Source organism: Tyto alba, unplaced genomic scaffold (genome assembly GCF_018691265.1).
Source record: "Tyto alba isolate M040663 unplaced genomic scaffold, T.alba_DEE_v4.0 Super-Scaffold_13, whole genome shotgun sequence".
Lineage (NCBI taxonomy): Eukaryota > Metazoa > Chordata > Aves > Strigiformes > Tytonidae > Tyto > Tyto alba.
Genome location: NW_024881275.1, coordinates 20,685,859 through 20,709,567, shown reverse-complemented (window position 1 = coordinate 20,709,567; position 23,709 = coordinate 20,685,859). Strand labels below are relative to the sequence as shown.

The 23,709-nt window shown below is 38.9% G+C and overlaps 1 protein-coding gene across 2 annotated transcripts; it reads right to left on the bottom strand.

The window, feature by feature from the left end:
• Positions 1–446: 446 nt before the first annotated feature.
• On the bottom strand, positions 447–22,329 carry LOC104366934 (zinc finger protein 474). Of its 2 annotated transcripts, XM_032984076.2 has the most exons (5): positions 22,273–22,329; positions 22,086–22,170; positions 11,403–12,322; positions 4,066–4,246; positions 447–630 (listed from the first exon to the last, which is right to left on the bottom strand). In XM_032984076.2, exons 3-5 carry the CDS (start codon positions 12,105–12,107, stop codon positions 479–481), a joined length of 1,038 nt encoding a protein of 345 aa, XP_032839967.2. In that variant the 5' UTR covers positions 12,108–12,322; positions 22,086–22,170; positions 22,273–22,329; the 3' UTR covers positions 447–478. The 2 variants fall into 2 exon arrangements, with proteins under 2 accessions (XP_032839967.2, XP_032839968.2); XM_032984077.2 differs by lacking the exons at positions 22,086–22,170; positions 22,273–22,329 and adding an exon at positions 16,168–16,223.
• Between the last annotated feature and the right edge of the window lie 1,380 nt (positions 22,330–23,709).

The window sequence follows — 23,709 nt, the reverse complement described above, 5'->3', positions numbered from 1 at the left end:
AGAACATCCCTCCTTTGACCAACAGAGATGAAGGCAGCACAGTGATTCAGAAAGCAACCTGGAAGGATTCTTCATTTGGTTTCTCCTGCACCCAACAAAGCACAGGATCAGGAGAAGGAAGATGATAGTTAACATTACTTTCAAGAATTCTTATGCCATCCCTCTCAAACTGTGGTTTCAAGGGGGAAGTGCCTGAATGATGGAAAGAAGGAGGCATTTTTGCTACTGCTGGGCTAAAAACTCTACCGTATTTGACTTTACACTACAGTAGCAACTGTTGATTTTACTCTGGAGGCTTTTGGATCACATGATCTGATGACATGCTGAAGTTTTGATGCTCATGGCTCTCCAGCTGGATTTTATTTCTTTCATGGTTTGACTGAAAGGTATGGGTGCATGTGTGTGTATTCATGCACACATGTGCAAGCACACATGTGTGAGCATGCATGTACATGTATGCGTGTGTGTTACATCCACTTCACATTGCAGGTTTCGGTTTACAGGACTTCTGGTGGACGATCACTCTGTCTGGAAGAAACGTACGCCCACAAATATCACATGGAACTAGCTGGTTCTGGGCGCTGATCCAGGCAGCCTCATTTAAAGAATCAAGATCATAGAAACCTTTGGCTGGAAAATTAAAAAAAGAAAGTATCAGCTTTCATTCTGGAGACCCACATTCAACTCTTTATGGAAAATATTTTCAGGAAATACCTGTTGACTGAGCCTTTCAGTTTAACCAAACCATATTGCTTTTGCAAATGAAAAAGAAAGAAAAGAAAGAAGCAAAAGAGTAAAAAATATATAAAAAAGACTCTGCTTTTTGTCCCAGGGGTTGAATTAAATTAACTTCAAACTGAATCATTTTGTATTGTATGAGAGTACAGAGAAAACATCATGCTGTGTGTTATGATATGCATTCTCAGCTAATTATTAACATCTTTGCATACATACAATTATCAGCAAATTTCACTTTTTGGCTTTAATTCAAGTTCAGTTTAATGACCATGTGTTATATGACCATGGCAATGGGCAGGAGCGTATCATACTTGAGAATATGCTCTTTGTACTGCTCTGGACAAGAGCCCCAATTTTCTTCCTATTGAAATGTATGCAAGTTCTGCCAATAAGTGGACTAAAGCTTAGGTAAGTCTATAACCTTACAGACAAAACCTATAGTTCTTTTAAGCCACAGCTTCTAGAGAGATCATTGCACTGATGCATCTATCATCATCTAAACACTAATTCAGTCTTACCCTCAGTTATTTTCCACTGCAGGAGGAGTGACTGCTCTGAAAGCTTGGGAACATTCTTCAAACACTCACATCAGAGGTATTTTCAAATTTTATTTGAGTATTAAAAAACCTCTTCTTTACTTTCATCTTGAAATGGACTTTCATATAGTGTTGTTTCAAACTGATTTTCAAAAAGACCAGGTAGATTGCTTAATACCTGGATTTAGATTTTAAGAATTTTCATTTGAAGTGCATGCATTAAAAATGTACATGGTTTGATTTGAAGATGTATTTGTTTCACCCTCCTCAAATGGTATGACAATATAGAAAAAGACTAAAAAAATGTTTTTGTCTTTGAACTGTTAACAGCAGACAATTTTTAAAAGACAAGGATTTGTGCATTTAAAAATATTCCATGGTTTCTGTCATTGGCACATGATAGAGCTCTTCATTAAAGGCCCATACAGTTTTAATATGATTCATATCCAATGGTTCACATAACCACAATATGCCTTAGATCTCTTAATATGCCTGTTCCTAATGTTCTTTTTGTTAGAAGAGCAACCAAGTAGTGTTTCTTTTCTTGGCTGAGACAAATATCCCCTTTGCTTGCAGGAAATGAATGTGTATTTTCTGTACTTTGGAAAGTTTATGGAATATAAAAAAAAAAAAAAAAAAAAAAAAAGAGAGATGACTTTCTCCTTGCAGGCATGTGTTAGGCATTCCACAAACAAAACACTGTGTAATCAGGGCAGCGGTTGTCTTCCTGTGACACTTGAGTTTTCAGAAGAAGATTTATGTAAGTTATAAAAAGTTTTATGTAAGCAGTTAATATTTCTGAGCTTTTTTTGAACATTGCCTGTTCCATTCAACAACAGGGGTAATCCCTCCTCCCTAAGTTGAGAAACTGTGAGACATGCAGTACGTGTATGTGGTCTCAAGGTCAGTTATAGCATTTACCAGATGATCGAGAGCAAATCTTACGGAAAAAGAACAACACTGAGATTATTTTCTCCGGGCCAGGAGCATGAGGCAACTGCAGGGGGAACAACAGTTTTAACTCAAGCTACAGAACTGATCAGACTTGCATCAGCAGGCATTTAGGGACAGATGCTGGAAGCAGGTCAGTGTCCCCTGGGGAACTGTGGGCACACAACACCTCATAGGAGATGCACAGCGCCTGATATGACTCATTGCATAATTGAGACAATTTTCTGATTCATATCTGGGAGCCTTCTGCTAGATTGTTTTCTCAAAGAGTGGTTGTCTTTCTGCTCCACTCTTTCAAAATAAGAATAGTGTATTTCAAAATAACCTGATCTGTCCTTTTGCATCCTCATCTTTCAGGCGGAATTCTCATTTTCTCCATCTTTTTTACCACCCAACATGCAATAATTAAAAAGAGCTTAACAACAAAAGGAACAAATACAACAAAAATGCCTTTTAAACCTATCTTTTACTGCATTCAACTCTGCTCCTTGGCATCTGTTAACCAAATCCTGACTTGGTAATATTTGAGCTGCAATTACTATTATTTTGAACAGCTGATTAGTGTTCTGTGATTCTTCTCTCTTCTCTGTTTCTTCTGGGCCATATTTCTTTGTACTGATGTAAACTGATCTAGTGTATGATTCTTTCACAGTGAGTTGTAGGAGAATTTGTCTACTTTTCCAGACACTAGGGGAAACTATGGGAAATTATGGGGAATATTAAAAAACCAAACCAAACCAAACCAAACCAAACCAAAAGTGGGTGAATTAGCTGCCTGTGAGCAAGTGGTCCAAACCTGGCACAAAGTAGCTCAGAGCAGCTGGCAGGGCCAGGGAAAGCATCCAGCTGAAATGGTGAAATAACTTTATGTAGGAATGGAGAAGTCCTGGGATCGGCTTCCAGGCAAAGCACAGATAAAATTTCCTTTTGGTCCTACAGTGAGCACACACCCTTGGGACACATATGGGAGCCCAGCTCTGTTGAGTGATGGGTATTGCCAGTTTTCATTCATTTGAAGAAGTGGGATCTAGGCATCTTACAAAACAGAACCCAAAGAGCAAACACACATAGTTGGCAGAAATAAAATGTTTGGTTTATACTATATATATTTTTTTCCCACTGTGTTTATAATGTCTCACAAAGCAAGCTTCTAAAGCTTGTAAATAAAAAGGGACCAGTAACATCCACTGGATGTTCATCGTAGAAGATACTGCATTTTTTTCTATAAATATATCTTAATAAAAAACTGAAACTACAGTATATGTTATAGGTAGGCTTTAAAAATACCTCATTTTCTACTGGTCATCATGCATCTAGTATTGTATTTCTTCATTTACCACAGAACTGCTATTTTTGAGGCCACTCACTGTTTAGCACTGCTAAGTGCTAATGTTGGGGTTTTTTTTATAACTGACACTGTAAGTGTAAAATCTGGCTGAAGTATCTATCCCCATGTTTCCTGAAGAGTCTGCACATTATTCTTGGATGATTTTGTCCATTTTAAATTATGCCCGTCTACAGTGTTGAAAGTAGTCAGAAGGTAGTAATGTAGCTGTGAAGCAGGTTGCTAATCTTTTTGTGTTTTGATTCAGAACATACCGACACATAAAGAGAATTGTCCCAGGAGGTGAGTCTTGCAAGGCAATGACTTACTCTTCTCACGGATGCAGCACAAAAGAACAGGATAATTACCAGAAAGCTTAAAGCAAGCCATGATGGCTACCTTCTCTTTGGAATAAAATGGAGAAGTACTTGCAAACTGTTAAGCCACTGCGTCAAACTACTTTTTTCCTTCCTCTCACTTTCTTCCTCCTATTTCCTCATTTGGTCTGTAGCTTACCTTGTATGGGACTGACTTCAGGCTTTTTGGGTTCTGGCCTTCTCAAATGCTTGGGTAGCATGTCATTCTCCTGGTGCCATTTTTTAAGGCATTGTGGTTCATGGATACTAATAGATTTTGTTCCATACTCACGGCCACATATGTAACAAATCACTGCTGGTGGCCGTCTTACCACTTGTGCCTGCAAATAACAATTGTGAAGAATAAATAAATATTGTTTTCAACACTAATTTTGAATCACAACACCTTTGTATGAAAACAATCATGTAGATTAAGAAACTGATTCATGTCTGTGAAATCAGTGTAACTGTTTCTAACAGTTTTATTTTGTCTGGGTTAAGTCTTGAAACTTGTATTGCCTCATTAACTGGCCACCTGGAACAGGTAGGCTCCCTCTGCAGTTACTGGGCTGAAAATTCATGTGTGTCACCTAATTAATACTTAACTATGTGGGTTTTAGCTCTTTTATTTTCACACCAACACATTAATGGAAATGATCAGTCTTCATGTGCAGAAAGAAATCCTCTGCTATCAAGTTGTTGCAGTACAGTATCCATCTTAAATGTTGAAGCCCTTTTTTAATCTACTAAACAGAAGTAACATGGAAAGCAGCAACAAAAGCTTCCTCAGCTGAACTGCTGCTATCTAGTATATTAGCAGAAAGACCCAGGTTTGAGGCAGAACACGGTTAAAGCACTCTGTCCAGCTTTAGCATCTCTCTTAAGTTGGACAGTGATGGTGGCTCTCTCAAGCTTGTGACTGTGGTCTGTAACCCCGTGTTACTTCTGCCACAGATCAATTAACTGGTGGAATTCTTGTCCCTGAAGGATTAAATCTGATCCAGGATATTTCAGGATAGGGGTGCAAAATAGGAACCGGTGCTTGTTTATCCTGAATGCCTCAGTGTGAACTTTGCCAGTGACTTCAGTGAGGGCAGAACTCGACTCTAAGCAAGTACTTGTTTCTGCACTGCAGATCTGCTTTTGTTTGCAGAGAAAAATAGCTCAACAGAAGAAAAAAAATCCCTCAATCCCAAACCCCACAAATACATATTCTAAGCTTGAAAAATATATAATTAATGTGGTATTGCAGATTATGGACTCAGCTGTGTTCTTAGGCATGTCCTGGGCTAGGCGTGGTGTCAGTACAAGCCCTGCTCCAGGAGTCGTGTAAAAACATACTGCAGAGACAGCACTTTGAGACACACTGATGGGTTTCACAACTGCCAGCACTTCCTCCACTCCTGACTGCAGAATACCAGTAAGAGATGAGCTATTCCCTGCCCTCCTAAAGGTAGAGGGACAGCCATGCCAGACGAAACACGGGAAGACTTTCTCACTCAAATGTGGGAGGTGGGGATTTCATTTTTTCCTCTGCTGCTGTGTGAGACAAAGTGTAACCTGTTCCAGCACTTATGACTCCCTCTGTCAGCCCATCAGTGTATTCAAGAAATTCTGGGCAGCACTTCTTGAATTTATGCTACAGTCTGAAAATGTCATTAGTGAACAATCTGCATAAGCTTTCTTTCCTGTATCACACATGTAAACTCAATTACATGAAGAAATACTACTCTAAAAAGTGTATTTTTGCTGGGAAAAGTTGGACTTCATCTGGAAAGTTCTCACAGTGAATTGAAATATAACTTATCCAAAGACAGTCTTTCCAAGGACATTTTCGTCCTCTTACCATTTCCTTAGCCATCTTTGATAACAAGGTATTTATATACATATATATATTAAAAAAACACCCCAACGTATATATAACACCTTCTCTTCCTCAATAACAGCTGTTTTAAGAATGCCCTCTAATTTTCACTATCAATTTTTGCCTACTTCCTTACTTTAGATCTTGAGCTAAACCTTGTCTGATTTGGATATAAGACTCTGGGTCCAGATATACAGTCTTTTGAAGGTAGTGTATGTCTTTTGCAGGCTCTGGAGAACTTTAGATACGGATACTGTGCTCTAAACTCTTGATGTCAGGGGATTCATTTCAGTGTGTGTGCTTGTTATAGGTATGTTTATAGCATTTTAGAAATGGTTTGCTAAAAAAATGCTAGGTGTAAAAATATGGGGACCACATTTTCTTCTCAACTTTTCATTAGCTAGCTTCCTGACATTCAGTAAAATAGATTATTTATTGGCTGAAAACTAGGACAGAGCAATTTGATTTACATTTGGTTTGTAGGGGCTCTTTACATACTATCAGAATGGGAAAAAGGAATCCTAGTACAAATGAAAATCACACTTGATTATTCTGCACTGTTACAAACACTTCCACCAGATGGAGCAGATTAATAAAAACAAAGGTATAGCTTCAAGGGCACTTGAAGTCCTGATATGAGACAGGTCAAAAATCACTTAAAAATTTAAATATCCCACAGAAATTTAACAGACATACAGAAATATCATTGTTAAAATCAAATAGTTTTTATCTTACAAATATTTCCCTAGTGAATAGAGATAGCCTTTTATCTCTGACTGCTTCGTTCAAATCCATTACACTTGTTCTAAAGTCATTGTGATGTCTTACTATTGAACAACTGCCAGAGACAAAAGTTAGTGATCTCCATCCAATATGGATACATTTCCACAGTTCTGAGACGCTCTTTTTGGTAGTCTCACCTGAAAACCTAGAGACTGAATGAGCAGTACTGTGATCCCTCCAGATTCTGACAGACCATTTATAGCTTGTTTTTGTGTTGTGACTGAGCAAAACCAGGCCTGCAACTAAACAGAATATTCTGTTTTCAAAAGTTATCAGTTAGGATCGATTAATAACTAGATCTTAGTTGGTGAAAAAAATTCTGCTTAAGAATTCTGTTCAAGTAGAAATGTCTCCGTTTTGTAACTTCCACAGTTAAAAACTGTACAGAAACAATAGCAGAGACCAGAATTAATTAAAAGGAATCAGATCACTATAAGGATGGAATTATTTTTTCCAGAAATGTAGCGAGTTTGAACCATCACCACACATCAAATTATATACACAAATCCTTCTCTGCAAATATACGCACATTAAAAAGCTGAAAAATAAAACCTGAAGGAGAATATCCTTACAATTGGTAGGAACAGCTCTTTTGTTGCTTAACAGTGGAACCCAAGATATGATAAGCTTTATTTGGAATTTCTACAGCTGATGATGTTTATTCTTCATTTCTTTTTGTCTTCAGAGTGTGCCTATCCCAAATGTCACATCTGGAGGCCTGCAGTTTGAAACTAAACTATTTTTGGAATCACCACAATTTTCCAACCCAAACTACTCACAGGCCAGTGGCTAGGCTGTCTGCTCACTGCTTTGTTTTTCACTTTTAAAAAGGGTTGTAGGGAAGGTCTGTTCCTGAGGATATGTGTTATTATAAAAATACGTACAAATACCTAACAGTGCAGTTAGGCTTTCCTCTGGTGTCTCAGTATTTTCTTTTTTTCTCCAAGACTGCTAAGTATGTCTGCATGACCATGAATGAAGTTATTTAGCTCAGAGGGCTATGCAACTGTGTATTTTCAATAGACCTGACATTACTTGAGGTTAGCCCCAGGCTGCTGTTTTGGTGTTACATGAGGTCAAACCCTCCCATACTGCACAAAGCTTTAAATTTCTTCTTAAGTACACCCAATAAGACTGACTCCCAAACTCCCCTCTGTAAATATTTATTATCCAGGACTGCACCCTCCCCTGCCTTTCTTGTTTAATTACCCATGTATTTTAATGAGAAGACGGGAGGCCTCCTGCTCTAGGCCAGAGCTCTTGTCACAGGCTTGAATTGCCCAAGGAACAGAGGTTCAGGAAAAGATTGGTACAAACACTTAGCAACAGATTGAGCTGTATGAAAGCAGCCCTTTTCACACATTCCTCTCAGTAAAGTAAGAGGCATTTTGCATAAGAGACAGGGACAATCTGTGGTGTGGCACTCATGACCATCCAAAGGTGCATTTCACAGCCTTCTGGGGTGTTTTCAGCCACTGCCCCAACAGAACAGCAGACTAACGTTAGGATTGGTCATATGCCTATATATGGAACTTCTGCCAGGTTACACAGGTAATTAAAGGTTTTGCTCCACTGGAAGCGCTAGAATGTCCCATTTTACTCCTGATGTGCTACCTTTTAATAGAAATACATCAATATAACGAACATGGCATTTGTGTAAAAGCAGAAGGTTCAATCATTCACACTGATGTTTCATTTAAATGATCCATTCACTGTCCATTCTCATCTAACTTCCTATATTTACACATATATTTGTCAGTATTGTCCTAAGAAGATGTTCAAAACTGCTGCAACTGAGGCAAATAAAGTTTATCATTGACTTCTCGCCTTCAATAGAATTACACAGCATCTGAAGGAGTTTTCATTTTACCAAGTGACCAGATGACTTTATTCTAGAGCAAGATTCAACATGAACATTTTGTTGTTACATGAGCTTTCAAGACTTATGTTGTGTTAAAATGCATTACAGTACTGTGAGGGAAGATCACTGAAAGCTTATTTTTAGGTAGTTAACGTGATAAGAAGAAACAGCAGATGGCAGCACCAGATGCTAGTGACACATCTGATAGGATTTAAGGATCAGTGTTATCTGTTGTCAAAAAAACTGTAACACATATATTCACTATGTAGCAGACATCTTGCTTCATGAAAGAATAAAAATCACACGCTGCTCTAGTTCCAGACATCACTTCCATTGTCTGAGGTATCACAGCAGAATCCAAAACAGAACTTCTGAGCTTACGTGATCCTTGCGAGTCTCTTAAGCATAGGCTGTTGTTTGATTTACACAGCCAGACATTATTAACTCAGAAGTGTTCATGCATTCTGGGAGTGAGGACAGTTAGTGGAAGAGGTGGCATATAGAAGCTGTTGAGTCTCCAGCCCTAGAGATATTTAACACCAGACTAAGTGCTTGTCAGTAATGATACTGGTCTAGTTGTTCCTGCACTTGCTAGGGGAGAGAGCTCCAGCACGGAGGCACCAAGGCAAAAGTGCTTGTAGTTGTAAAGTTAAAATGCCTTTCGCGTGGTGTACCACCAAAACAATCAGATATTTGTTTTTAAAATGAGGAAAATCCAGCTTTTCAATTTAGGATATATTTCATTGCATACATTAATTTGACAGTAGCACTACGGTTCTTAAACACACTTATATAAGGGTTGGGGTTTTTTCAGTTATTCCTTCCCTCTGATGTTTTGCTGAATCAGGACTTTAAACAGGTACTTAAATAATTCACTGTCACAGTGAGTAGGTCTGTTAACTGAGACATGGACTGCCCCAAATGCTTTCCTGCCAGGACAAAAGCAGATTGCCATTTCACTCCACTACTGGTATTTTTTAACAGAATTAATAAGCAGCTGAATAGCTGGTGAGGTGAACAAAATTAAAACCATATGCTGGAAAAAGATGAAGACTGTAGAACAGACTCAGACCTTGTCCCATAGCGAACCTGCAGTCCTGTGAGCTTAGTGCTTTTCAACATCCTTCTATGTGTGGACCTTTCAAAACTTTCAGGTGGAGGTGGAGACCCTCACACTGAGAATTTAAATCTGCGGAAAAGATGCTTCCTTTGACCACTTCTTAGAAGCAGTATGCCAGTCCTGAACAGCACCTGGGATCACAGGATAGTTCCTTCACTCCTTCCATTCCTATCTCTACCTTTAATGTGTACCTCTGTACAAAAGGACAGCTCTAAAGATGATAAAGTACCTCAGAGAGGTAAAAATCCATCATCCCTTCCTGCAAATCATCATTAATAATAAAGTCCTTCAGAGTCCATTACAAACTGCAAGCTGTACAGCCGCCTCAGTTCTGCTGCAACTGATGAACTGTAACTGCTTAGAAGTAAATGAGGAAACCTGTTGTTCACACAGAAGGAAGAACAGATTTGAATACATTTCACTCTGGCTCTGCAGAGCTCACAGAAGTAAAAAGTGGCAATAATGTTGTTCAACAAGTCAGCAGATGTGACTGAATCCACATAGGGAGCAGATATGTTGTGCAAGAGGACAACGTTTTTATGGAGTTATTACTCTCAATGCCAAACCACACTCTAAACTTGGTTTTTTATGACATTATAATTATGGACATTCTCTCTCTCCCTCCTATTTTCTTTAAACATACAGAATTATGTGTGGACGAAACTTTCTGCTTCACACCCATGCCTTTCATTGAACCTTTAGAGCAATGCCAGTTCTTTGGTAAATGATACAATGCCGTGTAACACAAGAAGAATATCCCATTTCCTTTAGCTACAGATGCACCTGTGCATCACTTTGAGCTGAAATGATTGTGTGTTATTTGAAACTTGTTGATAGAAGACCTGAGGAGTGGACCTAATTTGCCAATATGTATCGATTAGTGGCCTCAAATACCATAACATAAAAAATGCCTCACGTTTTCTTTATTCTCATGCTTGTTATGGTAATGTTATTATCTTAATTTTATTCAGCAGCTGGAAAACTGAAATACAGCATGCTTTGACTTTTAAAATGTTTTAGAAATGCTCTGAATAGCATTGCATTCTTTTGGTGACTGAGAAAGCTAAATCCCATCTTCAAAAGTGATGTAGGCAATCAGCAGTCCAACCCCCATTGAAAAAAAAAAAAAAAATAAATGCAGCATTTTATTTTAGACACTGGGCCTAAATTTAGACATCTATCTTTTTACAAAACTCCTGGCCAAAAGACAGCTTGTGCAGAAACAAATGCAGAAAAAATATGCCATTTTCCAAAACTTTGTGTAGCTTTTGGATAATGTGAATCAGCTTCTTTATTCTTGGATCTTGTTTCAAATTCAGTGGAAAGAAATGTGCAGTCTTCTTTATTTTGCTGTTGTTATACTCTAAGTTACTGACTTCGAACATGCAGTCCTCAGTAAACTCGTGTTCCATGCCAAGGTTAAGAATAATGGTAAAAAATTAAAATCACTGTCATACTTACAGGATAATGGAACATTGTATTTCACAGTATCTAAACAAAAATACCTAATACCTGGTAAAACATATAATATTCAAAGCTTGACTAAGCTGCTCAACAGAATCTCCTAGGGAACTCTAGCACACAATGGTCCCTTTTGGGGACATAACTTTCACAGGACCACAGAGTTTGAGAAACCAACTATTCCCTTGCAACAGGAAACTCAAAAGAAACAGGAATAAGTAGTTTCCCTTATGCACAAAGTGTTACCCTTTGCTTTACCTACTATTCAGCAGAGAAACATTTGCACGGAGCCAAAAGAACCTTCTGAGGAAAGTGATTTTAAATTTGATGTGAACCCAGTCTCCACTGGAGTGCCTAGCATCAACATGCATCCACACCCTTTCATACAACACATGCTTAGCAATTTACCTTGTCTAATACACCTGGTGCAGCTCTGCTCCTTCCTTGGTGTGTCCTAGATGCACGATCACTTGATGAGCCAAACCCAGAGCTTGGGGCTTTACCAGACTTACGGGGGCTAGAGCTTGACAGCCCCACACTGCTGCTACCTCCACTGCAACTCTTTTGGTGCACAATGAGGAGGTCAGGAAGGAAGGTTCGGCCACAGTTTTCGCAGGGCAGAAGCTGGGCTTGAGCACTACGATAAGCTGCCTCATTTTCAGCTGTACGCGTACATGAACCACCAGTAAGGACCTCAGGTTTCTTCGGCTCTGCTCTTCTCAGATGCTTTGGTAGCTGATTATTTTCAATACGCCACTTCTCTAGGCACTGGGGTTCATGTATAGCAATAGACTGTGACCCAAATTCTCTGCCACAGATATAGCATACCTTGAAGCGAGGTCTTCTTGGTGGGATGACGGGCCGGTTCAGTGGTGTCTGCAACATGTTTGAAGAATCTGATTGTTTTGATATTATTGCAGTGCTTGGTCGCCTTTTCTGGAGTCCAGCTTCTAGATGTACTACTTTGGGCAAAATTCTGTGAGGATCTGACACGTTAAATGGTGAAACCTGCTCTGAAGGCAAGATGCCAGAGCCACTAGCAGGGACTTCACCAGCACTTGACAGAGCGTTACAGGTTTGGTTCACGTTCTTTTTCTTGACATTTGCTTCCATGAAGGGTACAGCATTTCAGGAAACTTCTCTCTCTCCTACATATAAAGGGCTTGAGAAAGTGTGTTATTCAGAATGATGCTCCATCTTCTTAGTTCAGTTTCATGGGCTGGAATATACTATGGACTTCAAAGCTGGAAAACTGCATCTAACGGCCATTTCAGTAGGGAAAGAGGGTTTCTGTGTACTTTTGGTTCCCCTTTTGGTTTTACATGATTCTGAAACAAATTAAATCAGTACATATTAACAAACACCATCTCTCTTGCTAAGGTTACCAACCAGTGGTTTATCACAAGGATCAGTTTACCTTACTACTCTTTTATATTTTTAAATAGCAGACAAATAATGTCAAATATATCCTACCCCTAATGATCAGCTGAACAATGTAAATCCAAAATTCTAGTTTCAGAGGATGTCATGAAGGACATGAAAGAAGATGGGTTTGCACAAGTTGAAGCAGCTGAAATACATGTAGTTTTGAGTACAATCAATATGCTTTATCTTCAGTTATTGACAAAACTGGTATTTATGACACAGTCTTTAATTTCTAGGCCATTTACATTGATAGTTAAACATAATTTCCCTGTCTCGAGAGCAATGAAAATCAATCCCTTAGTAGAGGGATGTTAATGTCCAGTCTCCAAAGGGACAGTCAGCAAGGAAAATGTTCCGAGTCTTCGTGTTGAAGGAAATGATCAGTCCCCTTTACTCAACACTTGTGAGGTAGTATCTCAAATTCTCTGAAATGTCTTGATTCTCCCAGTACAGGAGAGATATTAATAAAATAGATCAATAAGTTTATCAATAAGGGCTACTGAGATGCTTTGAAGGCTGAAGCTTATGTCATATGAGGAGAAGCTAAGGGCAATGTGGATGTTTAGTCTCCAGAAAACAGTGCTAAATACATTTCAGTTTTTCAATCTGTAGTCTATCCCTGTATATAGACAACTTTGTGTTGTATCACTTAAATGTTCATTGTTCACAGAGACAATCTTTTGTGTTGGTCCTCCAAGGATCAGAAAATAAAATTCAGTCTGTAAGTGTGTTATGGTAGACACTGTTTTTATTGAAAGAATACAAAATAACTAGCAGTCTAGCTCTAGTCATAAGCAAGCAAGAGGTTGCATAGATAGGTGACTGCCAAGGACAGCAAGGTCATTGTTGTCTACTTTATCTATAATAAAAGAAACAGCTGTTTATTGCTTATTTTGCCACCAAGGATAGGGTCAAGTCATAATGGCCACTGCTCTGGAGTTAGCAGCTCTTCCTTTGACTTAAAAGTCACCCTGCCTTTGCCGAATATTCCAAACTTTATCTCAACCCTGACACACTTTCAGGAGGTTCCTAACCCCCAAATTTATCTACCCAGAGTTCCCACTGACCCACCTCAGGTCACTTTCTCTGCTGCCACCAACCAACCTGGATCTGCTCTGAACTGCTCTTTTGTCATGTCATCACCTCTGAATCCAGGGGCTACATTTTGCTAGACCCAAGGGTGAGGACACAGTTTTATCATAAGCCTTAATATGATAAACTTAGACTTTGCCTGTGCCACTGAGAAGCACTGAGCTGTTTCTTTCATAAACATTTTAGGGGATACCTTAAGGATGTGGGCAACTGCAAAAAACAAGTTGTCACCAGGTTCATATGATTAGTCATCCTCTTGCGAGGCACAGAAAGCTGTTTAGATTGCTGCATTCACACTGCTTGCTTAACTATTCCCAAAGTTGCACATTCCAAGTACACTTGTGACACTTTCTCCTTTTACAAAATCTCCTGTGAAGCTCAGATTTGTTTGTACACAAATTGGAAGATGTGAAGACCATCAGAGACAATCTGTGATTTGTACTAGAAAAAATCTCTGCGAACAAGCATGTTGCACTTAGCAGTTAAATATAAAATTCTTTAGGGACTTTGCACTTGAGGGATTATACTTTGTACTTTATAATCTTGAAGGATTATACTTTGCACTGAAAATTAACATCTCCTCTAAAACTCTATTAGATAACTGCAGTTTGTGGAAAAATATAGTAAAGTACAAGGCTGTAGCATCCTTTAATGTCTGAAGCTATCAGATAAGCATATGATGTATGTTAAAGGATACACAAAACTGGAATTTTTGTTTCAGATATCAAAAATTCTTTTTTTGTCTGACTCCTTCACAATGTATAATTGTGAAATATCTAGTGGAAATGCATACTATAAACTAACAAAGAAACAAAGGTTACAAGCAGTTTGGAAAGTAGCAATTAATAATATTTGGGCAGCCAGCTGGCTTCAAATTGGTCTTATCTCATTTTAAGGAAATAATTTTTGCCCTCACCATCAATGTTCCCTTAATACAAAAAACTTTGCTGCATAGAAAGTATTACAGAAGCTATTTGTAGAACAAATTTCAACGTCTTTCCCTTCTTTTCCTTCTAGAAGGCCTAAATTTTCTGATCTTAACTTTACAGAAAGCTGATGATTTTGTACCACAACTTGCCACTGCAGGAGTCTGCCAGTTTTGCCTAGGTCGGGCATGTGATTCAGTTAGGTGAATGGTTCAACATCATGTGAAATTTACATTTCCAAACTAGCATTAAGGCTAGTCTACAGCAAGGCCCTTTCAAAGACTGGGACAGTTTCCAAGGAGGGTGGCCTGTTGCACTAATCCAAGTTGGGAAGTAGCCAAGCTCTTTAGGATGATGAAGGGAACGAACGGAGAGCCAGGGAAGTATTAAAGGGTCATGAAGGCAGGGGAGATAAGGGTTATTGGAGGGTCACAGGAAGGGACCATCAGAAAGTTCAGCTACATTTCAGGGAACTTCTGAACTTTGCAAGGTCCTATTTATGTCCTATTTATTGGTTTATGTCAGAACGATACTTTCTGCTACCTGAGAGGATTCTTAAAGCAACAGCGGACATTGAACTGCCTGCCACATGAAGAATGCTAGGTGACTAGATCTGTTACCATTGAGAATGAATGAGTCAATAAAAGATGTTATAAACAGCCTATTAACAATATAACCTATTGTTGCACTTCCATGCTTGCTATTGTAAATACTTCATAAGAGAATTATGCTTTCTTGTGGGGATTACACCATTTGGTCTACATTTACTCCTGCCAAGTTGACTGTTATTATTTGGAAACTTCCTATAAATTCAGTGTGAAATGAGAAGGCGTATGAGCAGTTAAAATTTTCTTTTCCCAAACTCAGTGGTAAAGATGTGGAAGTAAATCAGGATTGGAATTTAACACTTCTTTTCAAAACATAAAACTTTCTTACTCTCTTTTTTTTCTTTTAAAAATTTTACAACATGTTATTTAATAAAGTGGGAAGGTACAGCTGATCATTGCATATAGCTGTGGGAAAACATTCCTCTCGTCTGCAGTTCCACTGAGTACAATAATTAAAAAATAATCTCATGAACTGCTGTGACAGGGCACTTGCAACTAATGGATGAGTTCAATTTAACTAAAAACAAGTGAAATACTATGGGTAGTTAAGCATCAGGCCAAGAGCTTCACTTCATCCAGAACTTGCACTACCATGAGAACAGAATAACAAGAGTGCAAATAGCTCACTACGTTTCTTATCTTCTTGTCCTGAAGAGGGAACTGGAACCCTTGCACACTATTTTTAAACTTATCCTAACCAGAAATTGAAACAATAGCATTATTATCCATGCTTCAGTAATGCTGTCTTCTCTCAGCTGCCATGTGTTATTTAACCTACACAGGCAATGGAAACTTCTTCCCTGAAATGGCCTTTATGTCTTCTTTCACGTCAGTGTTGGGTCTTGGAAGCAAAGTTGACACATACGTTTCCTATTTCCTGCATGCATCTGAAGAGTGACCCTCTCTGTTTTTCATCTCTCTTGATTCTCTCATGTAAACAATTCCTCAAAACCCATTATAAGGTCATTTTATAAACCTGGATTCCTTGACTGATTTGAACAAAACATACTTGAGCTAGCTGGGGGATTAAATTGGCTGTTTCCGACAAATCCTCAACACTACTGCTTTTGACTTAGCTAGAATTCCACACGGAGACCTCCCAGCTGAAAAAAAACAGTTTACCTTGTGGAGGAACACATTGCATGAAGCCTCCCGCTGCCAGGATGCAACCACGCTTATTCAATGGACAAAGTACAGGAACAGTTGTGACAATCTGGGGAATCTGTTTATGTGCAGTTTGTGAATGCTGACTGATATCACAGCCTCTCCATGTGCAGCTGTATCAGACTGTAACTCCACTTAAACTATATGTCTGGCTTTCTGTCACAGTTCCCATCTGCCAGCACAGAAAGGGACAAGATAAGTCTTTGCAGCAGACAAACACAGAGATGAAACAAAGGTCACAGAGCTTTCAAGCTTACACATCTCAAAGAAATACCCCTTTGACATGCTTGACTCCCTCTAAAAGCAGAGACAATTTTCACATCTGGATTTTTGAGAGAGGACCATAAACAAGCAAAATAAATAGTAGGAACAAATGATTTCTTTACTATTTTTGAAACAGTGCTTGATAAAGCTATGAAAACGATTTATATGAAGTACTTGCTTGAGGTGGCAGTGGCTTACATCCAGGAGGCTCTTTGGAGATGTCATCTATATTTGGAGAGTGCTTACAAAATCAGGACTCGCATAACAGGAGTTATGAGAATGTCTGCGTGGGTTGCTCTGCCTGAGGAAGTGTATGACAGGCCACAGATACACATTAAATGAAGGGGGGAAACATATGGCTCCAAAATGGTGACATTCAAATACAACAGCTTGGTGGAAGCCCAGCTATGGATCAGGCTGCCTGTGTCCAAAATGAATAAACTAATTTTAGCTTGCAAAAAGATACTGGCTAGTCCAGTATCTCAGATTCAAAAGTTCATGGCTGTGTAAGCCCACATTTATGCAAATCCCCACTACACTCCAAGAAGTTCTCCCTCTGTTTGCCTTCAGTACTACACTCAATACTGTATACTCATTCTGCCTGTTTATCACTCAGTGCTTGAAGTCATAAGCTTCCTGTTTGTGACATCACAGTTGTTATGTGGGTCATTTAATAAAGGTGATTCATGTAAATTGGACTAAATTCACAAGTATTCTAAAAGAAAAGTTATTTCAGTTGTAATACGTAACTTTACTGTTACATAAACTTAAAATATCTCAGCTTTAAATGAGAAGCAACAAGCCACAACTTCTTGCACTACAATAGTACCCCGAGATCCTGATTTCTCAATCTGGGCCAGACAGTGTAAAAAGACAAAGAAGGACAACTCAGTCTAAGATGACAAAAGATATAGAAAGAGAGAGATGAGTGATCCACTGAGCATAACAAAGCAAGTCAGAAAGAGGAGGAAGTTAATCTAGATTTTTTAGCATCCCAATGCTAAATCAGTATGGTCACAGGATTTCCTAAGGCTGATCCTTAACTTTACAGTCAAGGTAAAGGTAAGTCTTTTTTCTCCCTTCTACTAGTTTTTCATTGTATTTACATACAAAAAAGGTGTCAGAAAGGACAAAACTTGACATCTGTGTTGAGTGCCAAAAAGCCTTGCTTCAGGTTTTTTCCAAATAAAATGTTTTCTATGAGGCTTCCCGTTATTCTTTAAAGGAAAACAACTGAAATTAAACCAACATCTTAAACTGTATTTTCTCTTGTGCTAAATGTTGTTTTGTACAGCTCAATTATAAATCATTTTAGAAATCTGTTAAGACAAAGTACTTAAACATAAGTTGGACAAAAATATTGGATAATTTGTAGTATCTTACTGTTGGATCTGTTTTTCACTGAAAGATAAAAGGAAAAACATTCTTATGTTTCCAACAACATTTTTAGCAAATTAACCACACATTAAAACCCTCACATTTTTCCAGCACAGCACTGCATTTTCTCCACAGTTCCTGGCTGGAGGAGTCTCCTTTGATTTGTCCTAGAGACTAGTCTTTTTCTTTGGTCATTTTAAAAGAATAATCTATTATTTGACTTAAACTTAAATAAAGTCCATGGAGATGTAGAAAATCATTAGTTTTAGATATCAGGTTGCTTATCTTGTCATAGCTGAGCACAACCCATGTTTTTATGTATCCTCCTACCTCAAGAAACAATTTGCAAGCTCTGAACACACAAATATTGGCATGTACCCCCACTTCTGGCAACTTCAGGACTTTGTAAGTCTGTAAAGTCTAACATCACAGCAGCCTGGCTTAAATGTCTTATGAGTAATGCACACTCAGAGACATCCAAGTGTGAAGCTTGTTCCATCAGAGGATCAGCTGCACGTATAGCAGCACTTCTCCCCCATCCTATCTGCAGCCCAGAGGCTGATGGTAATGCCTCCATTAAACATGGATGCAGATGCAATCAGCGAAAAGGACAAGGCAAGAATACTCAAACCCAAATATACCAAGGTAAAAAGCCTCTGTTTTCTGATGTGTACAAACAGTCTAGAACTGTCTGGATTTTCTAACAAGAATGTTCCCTTCCTGTTTAAAGTGTCAGATAGACAAAAATAAGACTTTCTTCAAAGGTGTACCTGTATCACTTACACAAGAGAGAAATCACTAGTGTGTGTGTGTGTGTGTGCAAAGGTCCATTAGAATGTAAGGGAAGGAAAATATATAACACTGAGGTTTCTATACTATTCTGATAAAGATCTATTTAAGGTGTTTTCTGTAATCAGACAATCAACCTAGTTAAAGGTTTTTGTAATTTTCCTCTGACCTATTAAAATGCCCATGTTTTTCTTCGGATCTGATTCTCTTCCTACCTAAAACTTTATGGGTCAGTACAAAATGCACTGATGTCAATAGCAGTCATTGTATACTTGGTATTTGAGGAGACCCTACGTATAATTATGCAGTAATTAAGTTTATTTTATTTATTTAACTTTATTTCATTTACGTTTATGATAGTGTTGCCAGAGAAAGCTGGAGAGTGGTTCTAGTGACCCAGAAGTTCTTTGCATTACTGTCCTCCTCTGCACTAACATAAGAAATAATTCCTTTGATTTGACTAAAATCATAACTTTATATGAAGGAATTATGACTGTCACTAATAAAAATATCTGGAAAAAGTTAAACATTTTTAGTTCAAAAAATCTGTCAGAATTTAAAAATTCAGAATTCTGGACCTGATCCAATAACACCATTCTCTTAGATATCTTTTCTGGTCTACAAACAAGGTTCTTGCTTTTCATATTTTACTTATTGATGCATTACAACTTAATCAGGGTGAAGATCACCTTCGTTTTACTCACACACAATTATTTATCACACTCATTTCATATTTTAAATGAATAATGTTACCCTGCTTCCACACTCTTGTGCAAAAATCAGCATAGACATATTCCCAATTTAGGTGACACTGGGGATAATATGCATCACATTCTTAATCATCATTAGTTACTGCAGTAGACCTGTGCTATTTAAGTTTATGCAAATCATAGAGGTCCTGTCAGTTATGCATCAAAAAATGAATAGACTGGGTGTGTTCACCCTGCCCCCAGCACAGGAGTATGAGAGCAAGCAGACATTGAAGCAAGTAAGTTCACACAGCTCAAAGTGAACTACATGTACTTACTAGCTCAGGTGGCTTTGTTCAACATTTCCATTTCTGGGACGGATGTGTGCAGAATCTGGCTGATTCCCAGTGATTCTGATGGTGAGTATGCAATTTGTGAAATAATTTCAAGAAAGCAGGCTGATCTTTTAGGGGGAAAAATATAGGTGGATGGATAAAGGCATAATTGGTTATGAGCCTGTTTGATTCAAAATACAGAATCCAGGCATCTCAGCTTGTACTACCTGACAAAAGTCAGTGGAAATCTGAAGACAAATGACAACGTACATGTGCTGGGAGCCTGTCACTGGAAGTATAGAGTGATTCAGTGCAGGAAAGACACTTTTCTTAATAACCTGCATTAACACAGTTACATAATGCAGGGTAAAACAATCAGAAGGGGTAAACGTTCTCATCTTTCAGAGTGTAAATCAACCTTAATCTTTCAATAGAAAGGAAGTGCTCCTGCTGACAAGTGACTTCGTAACTAATGTTTTTGACACTTTTGTTATGAACAGGATATTCAGCTAAATAATTTGATTACCATGGCAACTCCTTTTCTCAGTAAGATACACCACTATTAAAAGTAGTATGAAAAATAAATGACGAGCAGAAGGTCACGATAACAGAAAAACAATAAAGGGAATCTAGACAAGCAGATGAAATGATCTGCCGTGGAAAATGTCTAGAACAACAAAACTCTGGTCATCCCATTTCTTCTGTGAAATGTTGGTAAACCTAGCAAGAAGTTCTTAAATACTTATCATTGTATATTGCATGAACAATACAGTACATCCTAATACTTTGCAGATCATTCATGGTGTAGTGACACAAAAAGAAAATGAGCACCTACCAAATCTCGTTACAGAAATCAGTGTTCTAGGAGGACTATATCATATCCAGTGTGAGACTTAAGGACATTATAACACAAGGCTGATGATGACTACTGGTAGGGGAACACTCACTATTAAGGGTATTCTTAAAATTGTAACAAATCTTAAAAACATCATTATTTTACATTATTGTTTGTCTCCTTCAGATTAGACCAACAGTAATTTATAACTGGTGTGAGAGAACATGGCTGATAAACTTCATTAAGTTTTACCTCGTATCACTAGGCCCTGGTGATTCTCTTATTTGTTATGTTAATGGTGGTCTTTTTCTCACTTTATATTTGAAACTGATATCTATGTATCTGTCTATATTGTCCCGTTTCCTGTTTTATAATCTTTAGTTAGAGATATTATTAAATTCCATGAGCCAACAGAAATACATATGGAATAGAAGCCTGAAATATCCCCAGATAATGTGGGTTAAATGAAGACACATGTAAAAACCCATTTATGTCTAAGCTCTTGACTGTGTAAGTGTAATTTCACCTGGTTAGAAACTAGTGCATCCTATTGTAGATCAATATCCTAGGTAATTAAGTAAATAGTAAAGGAAATTTAGTTTTAAAAATAAATATATTTGTAATGAAGTCAATGGTGTCAATTTATAACCTGAGCAATCAGTTCACTGAGAGTATTTTAAGAAGAAAGTTTGTAATCGGCTTGAAGATAAACCAGTTGGAAATAGCTGCAGAGTTTTCTGTTTCTCTTGTGTTTTCCAAGCCAAAAAAATTCTGGCTTTTATAGTAAATCTTCTCATTACCGTTGAGCACCATGTATTTTCCAGGAATAGAAACTGAAAGATGTCATTTCTATTATATGGGACAATCAGTAATTATGTTCCAGGTAGTGTTATCTTCCATACAGGGTAACATTTCTAGCTTTCAATATCCAAATGGTTGCCCATGACGGTTCCAATTCTATTCTTCTGTCCCTTAAAACACACACATAAAAGAACTCAGTCCACTTCCCAAGAAAAGTGAAGTGGGACATTAGGAAATCAGAACATCTGTCCTGGTAAATATTGTTTATTCACACACTGGTTTTGCCAGGGAACAGAGAAATTCCAGAGCATAAATGCAGTAAGCACTACTACACACTCATTTATTACCAGCTAGCTGATCTGAGGGGAGAAAGTCACTCAAATCTTTGGTCATCAACCATTTTACTTATTTGTAATTGGGCCGCTGAGCTCTGCAGGAATATGGCCAGCTGGTACCTGGGTGTCAAGCACTAACCCAGCAGGAGGAGGACAGGGATGCGTTATTTAGCCCTTGGCTTACTGAGGTTCAGGCCAGGTGTGTTATCAGTACTGTCCCCTTAGTTTCACAAGGTAATTAGGTGAGAAACTGGGGTCCGAGCTCAGAGGATCCCAACTGCCCGTTTTCCCTGGCTGGGCAGAAGAGGTGCTTGGATGTCAGGGCGGAAGGAAAACCACAGAGCCACCTCACCCAACCGCCCTCCTGCCCTAACAAAGTCCACAGCCCTTTCCAGATCCAGTGCTCGAGAGACCGTGCAAGGCATGGCATCACTAACGCCTTCAACATTACCTTTGCTCCAAAGAGTGGCTGGAAAATTCCTAATTTTCACAAGATCTGGGCTTCTCTGATGTTGCCGTTTGTTTCCGTTTGCCCTCTACGGAAGAAAGCAGTTGAACAGCAAAGTTAGCCCAACACACCTAGATCGCATTTCCCCCCCACACCCCGTATTTGTGTCGCCCCCCCGTCCTTGCTTTACTTCGGGGGCCGGAGCCCCGGCGGCGGGGCCTGGCTGCGTCGGCTCCCGCGTCCCGCCGTTACCACGGCAACGCGTCAGCCCATGCAAAGGTCGTGGCGGCTGCAGGGGCGCCGATTGGCCGCCGGCGTCTGTCGGTCAGAGACCGGAGGGAGGAGCCCGTGCTCGGCCCGAGGGGGCGGCCCCGGGGCGGCGCGGGGGCCTCCTCCCGGCTGGTCCGGAAGGGCGTGGGGAGCTCAGGCCCACCGACCAGCTTTTGGGGCAAAATACCACGGGTTCGAACTTTCCCATGGCAAGCTGGCAGCCCCAAGCGCAGGGCCCAGGCGCGAGCTCCAAGCGTAGTGCTTCTTCCATCCTACTCCTTTCTGCAGAACAAACTTAAGTTCTCTTGTTACTGAGAAGCTCAAAAGGCGCAACGGGCACTATTTGCCTAGAGCCTTGTCAAGCGCAAATGTCTTCTGCTAATCAACAGAGATCTACTACAACCAAATTCTAGTGTCCATTTCACACTGAAATTTTTGGTGTGGCAAGTATGCTGGTGCGGCAGACGCGAAGCAAACCTGTCGAATGGGTTTTTACAACGTCACATTCTCTGATCATCTCCACTAGCAGTTTTACCAAGCTCCCTAATTCACGTTAATTTACAAGTCTAAGATATAAAAAGGGAAATGACAAAAGGCTTTCAGAGAAGCAAAATCGGGTTGTCTGGTCTGAATGAGTTGCACTGCAAAACAGCAGTGCATAAAGGAGAAAAGTGGTAGTAGGGTAGGCCTGACACAGCAGTACCAATGTGCCAAACAATTCGACTTTCTGCTATATATGGCAAATGGTGTTTATCAAATAAATATCACTTGGATTACAAGCAAATAGCGTTTAACCTTCACCTAGTTTTAGGAGTTAAACACACTTTATATCGCACAAAATTTGTCAGCATGACTCAGAGTTCCCACCTTTTAGCTCAATTTAGATGCAGACTGGCTTTTTACCAGTATTTGCAGGATGCTTTCATGCCAGGAAAAATATGTGAAAAAATTATTTCACCTTCAGCACTGATTCTGTTATCCAAGACCGTTAGCTTCAAGTTATTTGAGGTATATGAAACTGTGATGACTACATGTGACAGACAGATAAATAAATACTAAGGAATAATACTGCAGTTACATTGTCTTAATTCAGGAAGCACTAAGATTAAAGTTACCCTTTACTTCATAGATCTAACAGAAAATTTATAGAAAGAAATAAAGTATGCTTGCAGTTTGTAAACATATTCACAGACTTTTCTTCGGAAGATACAAAAATACGTTTCGCCATCATAAGATTTGAGGTGGAACCCATGTTAATGGTAGACAGATAAGACTCTTGTTTCCAAATGAGCTGTCCCAGATATCAGTGCAAATGTCTGGAAATGGCAAGGGAAGTATTCACAGTACAAGATTATCA

What these genes read in the sequence shown, in the direction of transcription:
- LOC104366934 (XM_032984076.2), bottom strand. Translation starts at nt 12,107, where the DNA reads ATGGAAGCAAATGTCAAGAAAAAGAACGTGAACCAAACCTGTAACGCT. An exon ending in CACCAGGTGTATTAGACAAG is followed by an intron (nt 4,247 to 11,402) that starts GTAAATTGCTAA and finishes TGTTATTTGCAG; the next exon opens with GCACAAGTGGTAAGACGGCC. An exon ending in TGAAGTCAGTCCCATACAAG is followed by an intron (nt 631 to 4,065) that starts GTAAGCTACAGA and finishes TTAATTTTCCAG; the next exon opens with CCAAAGGTTTCTATGATCTT.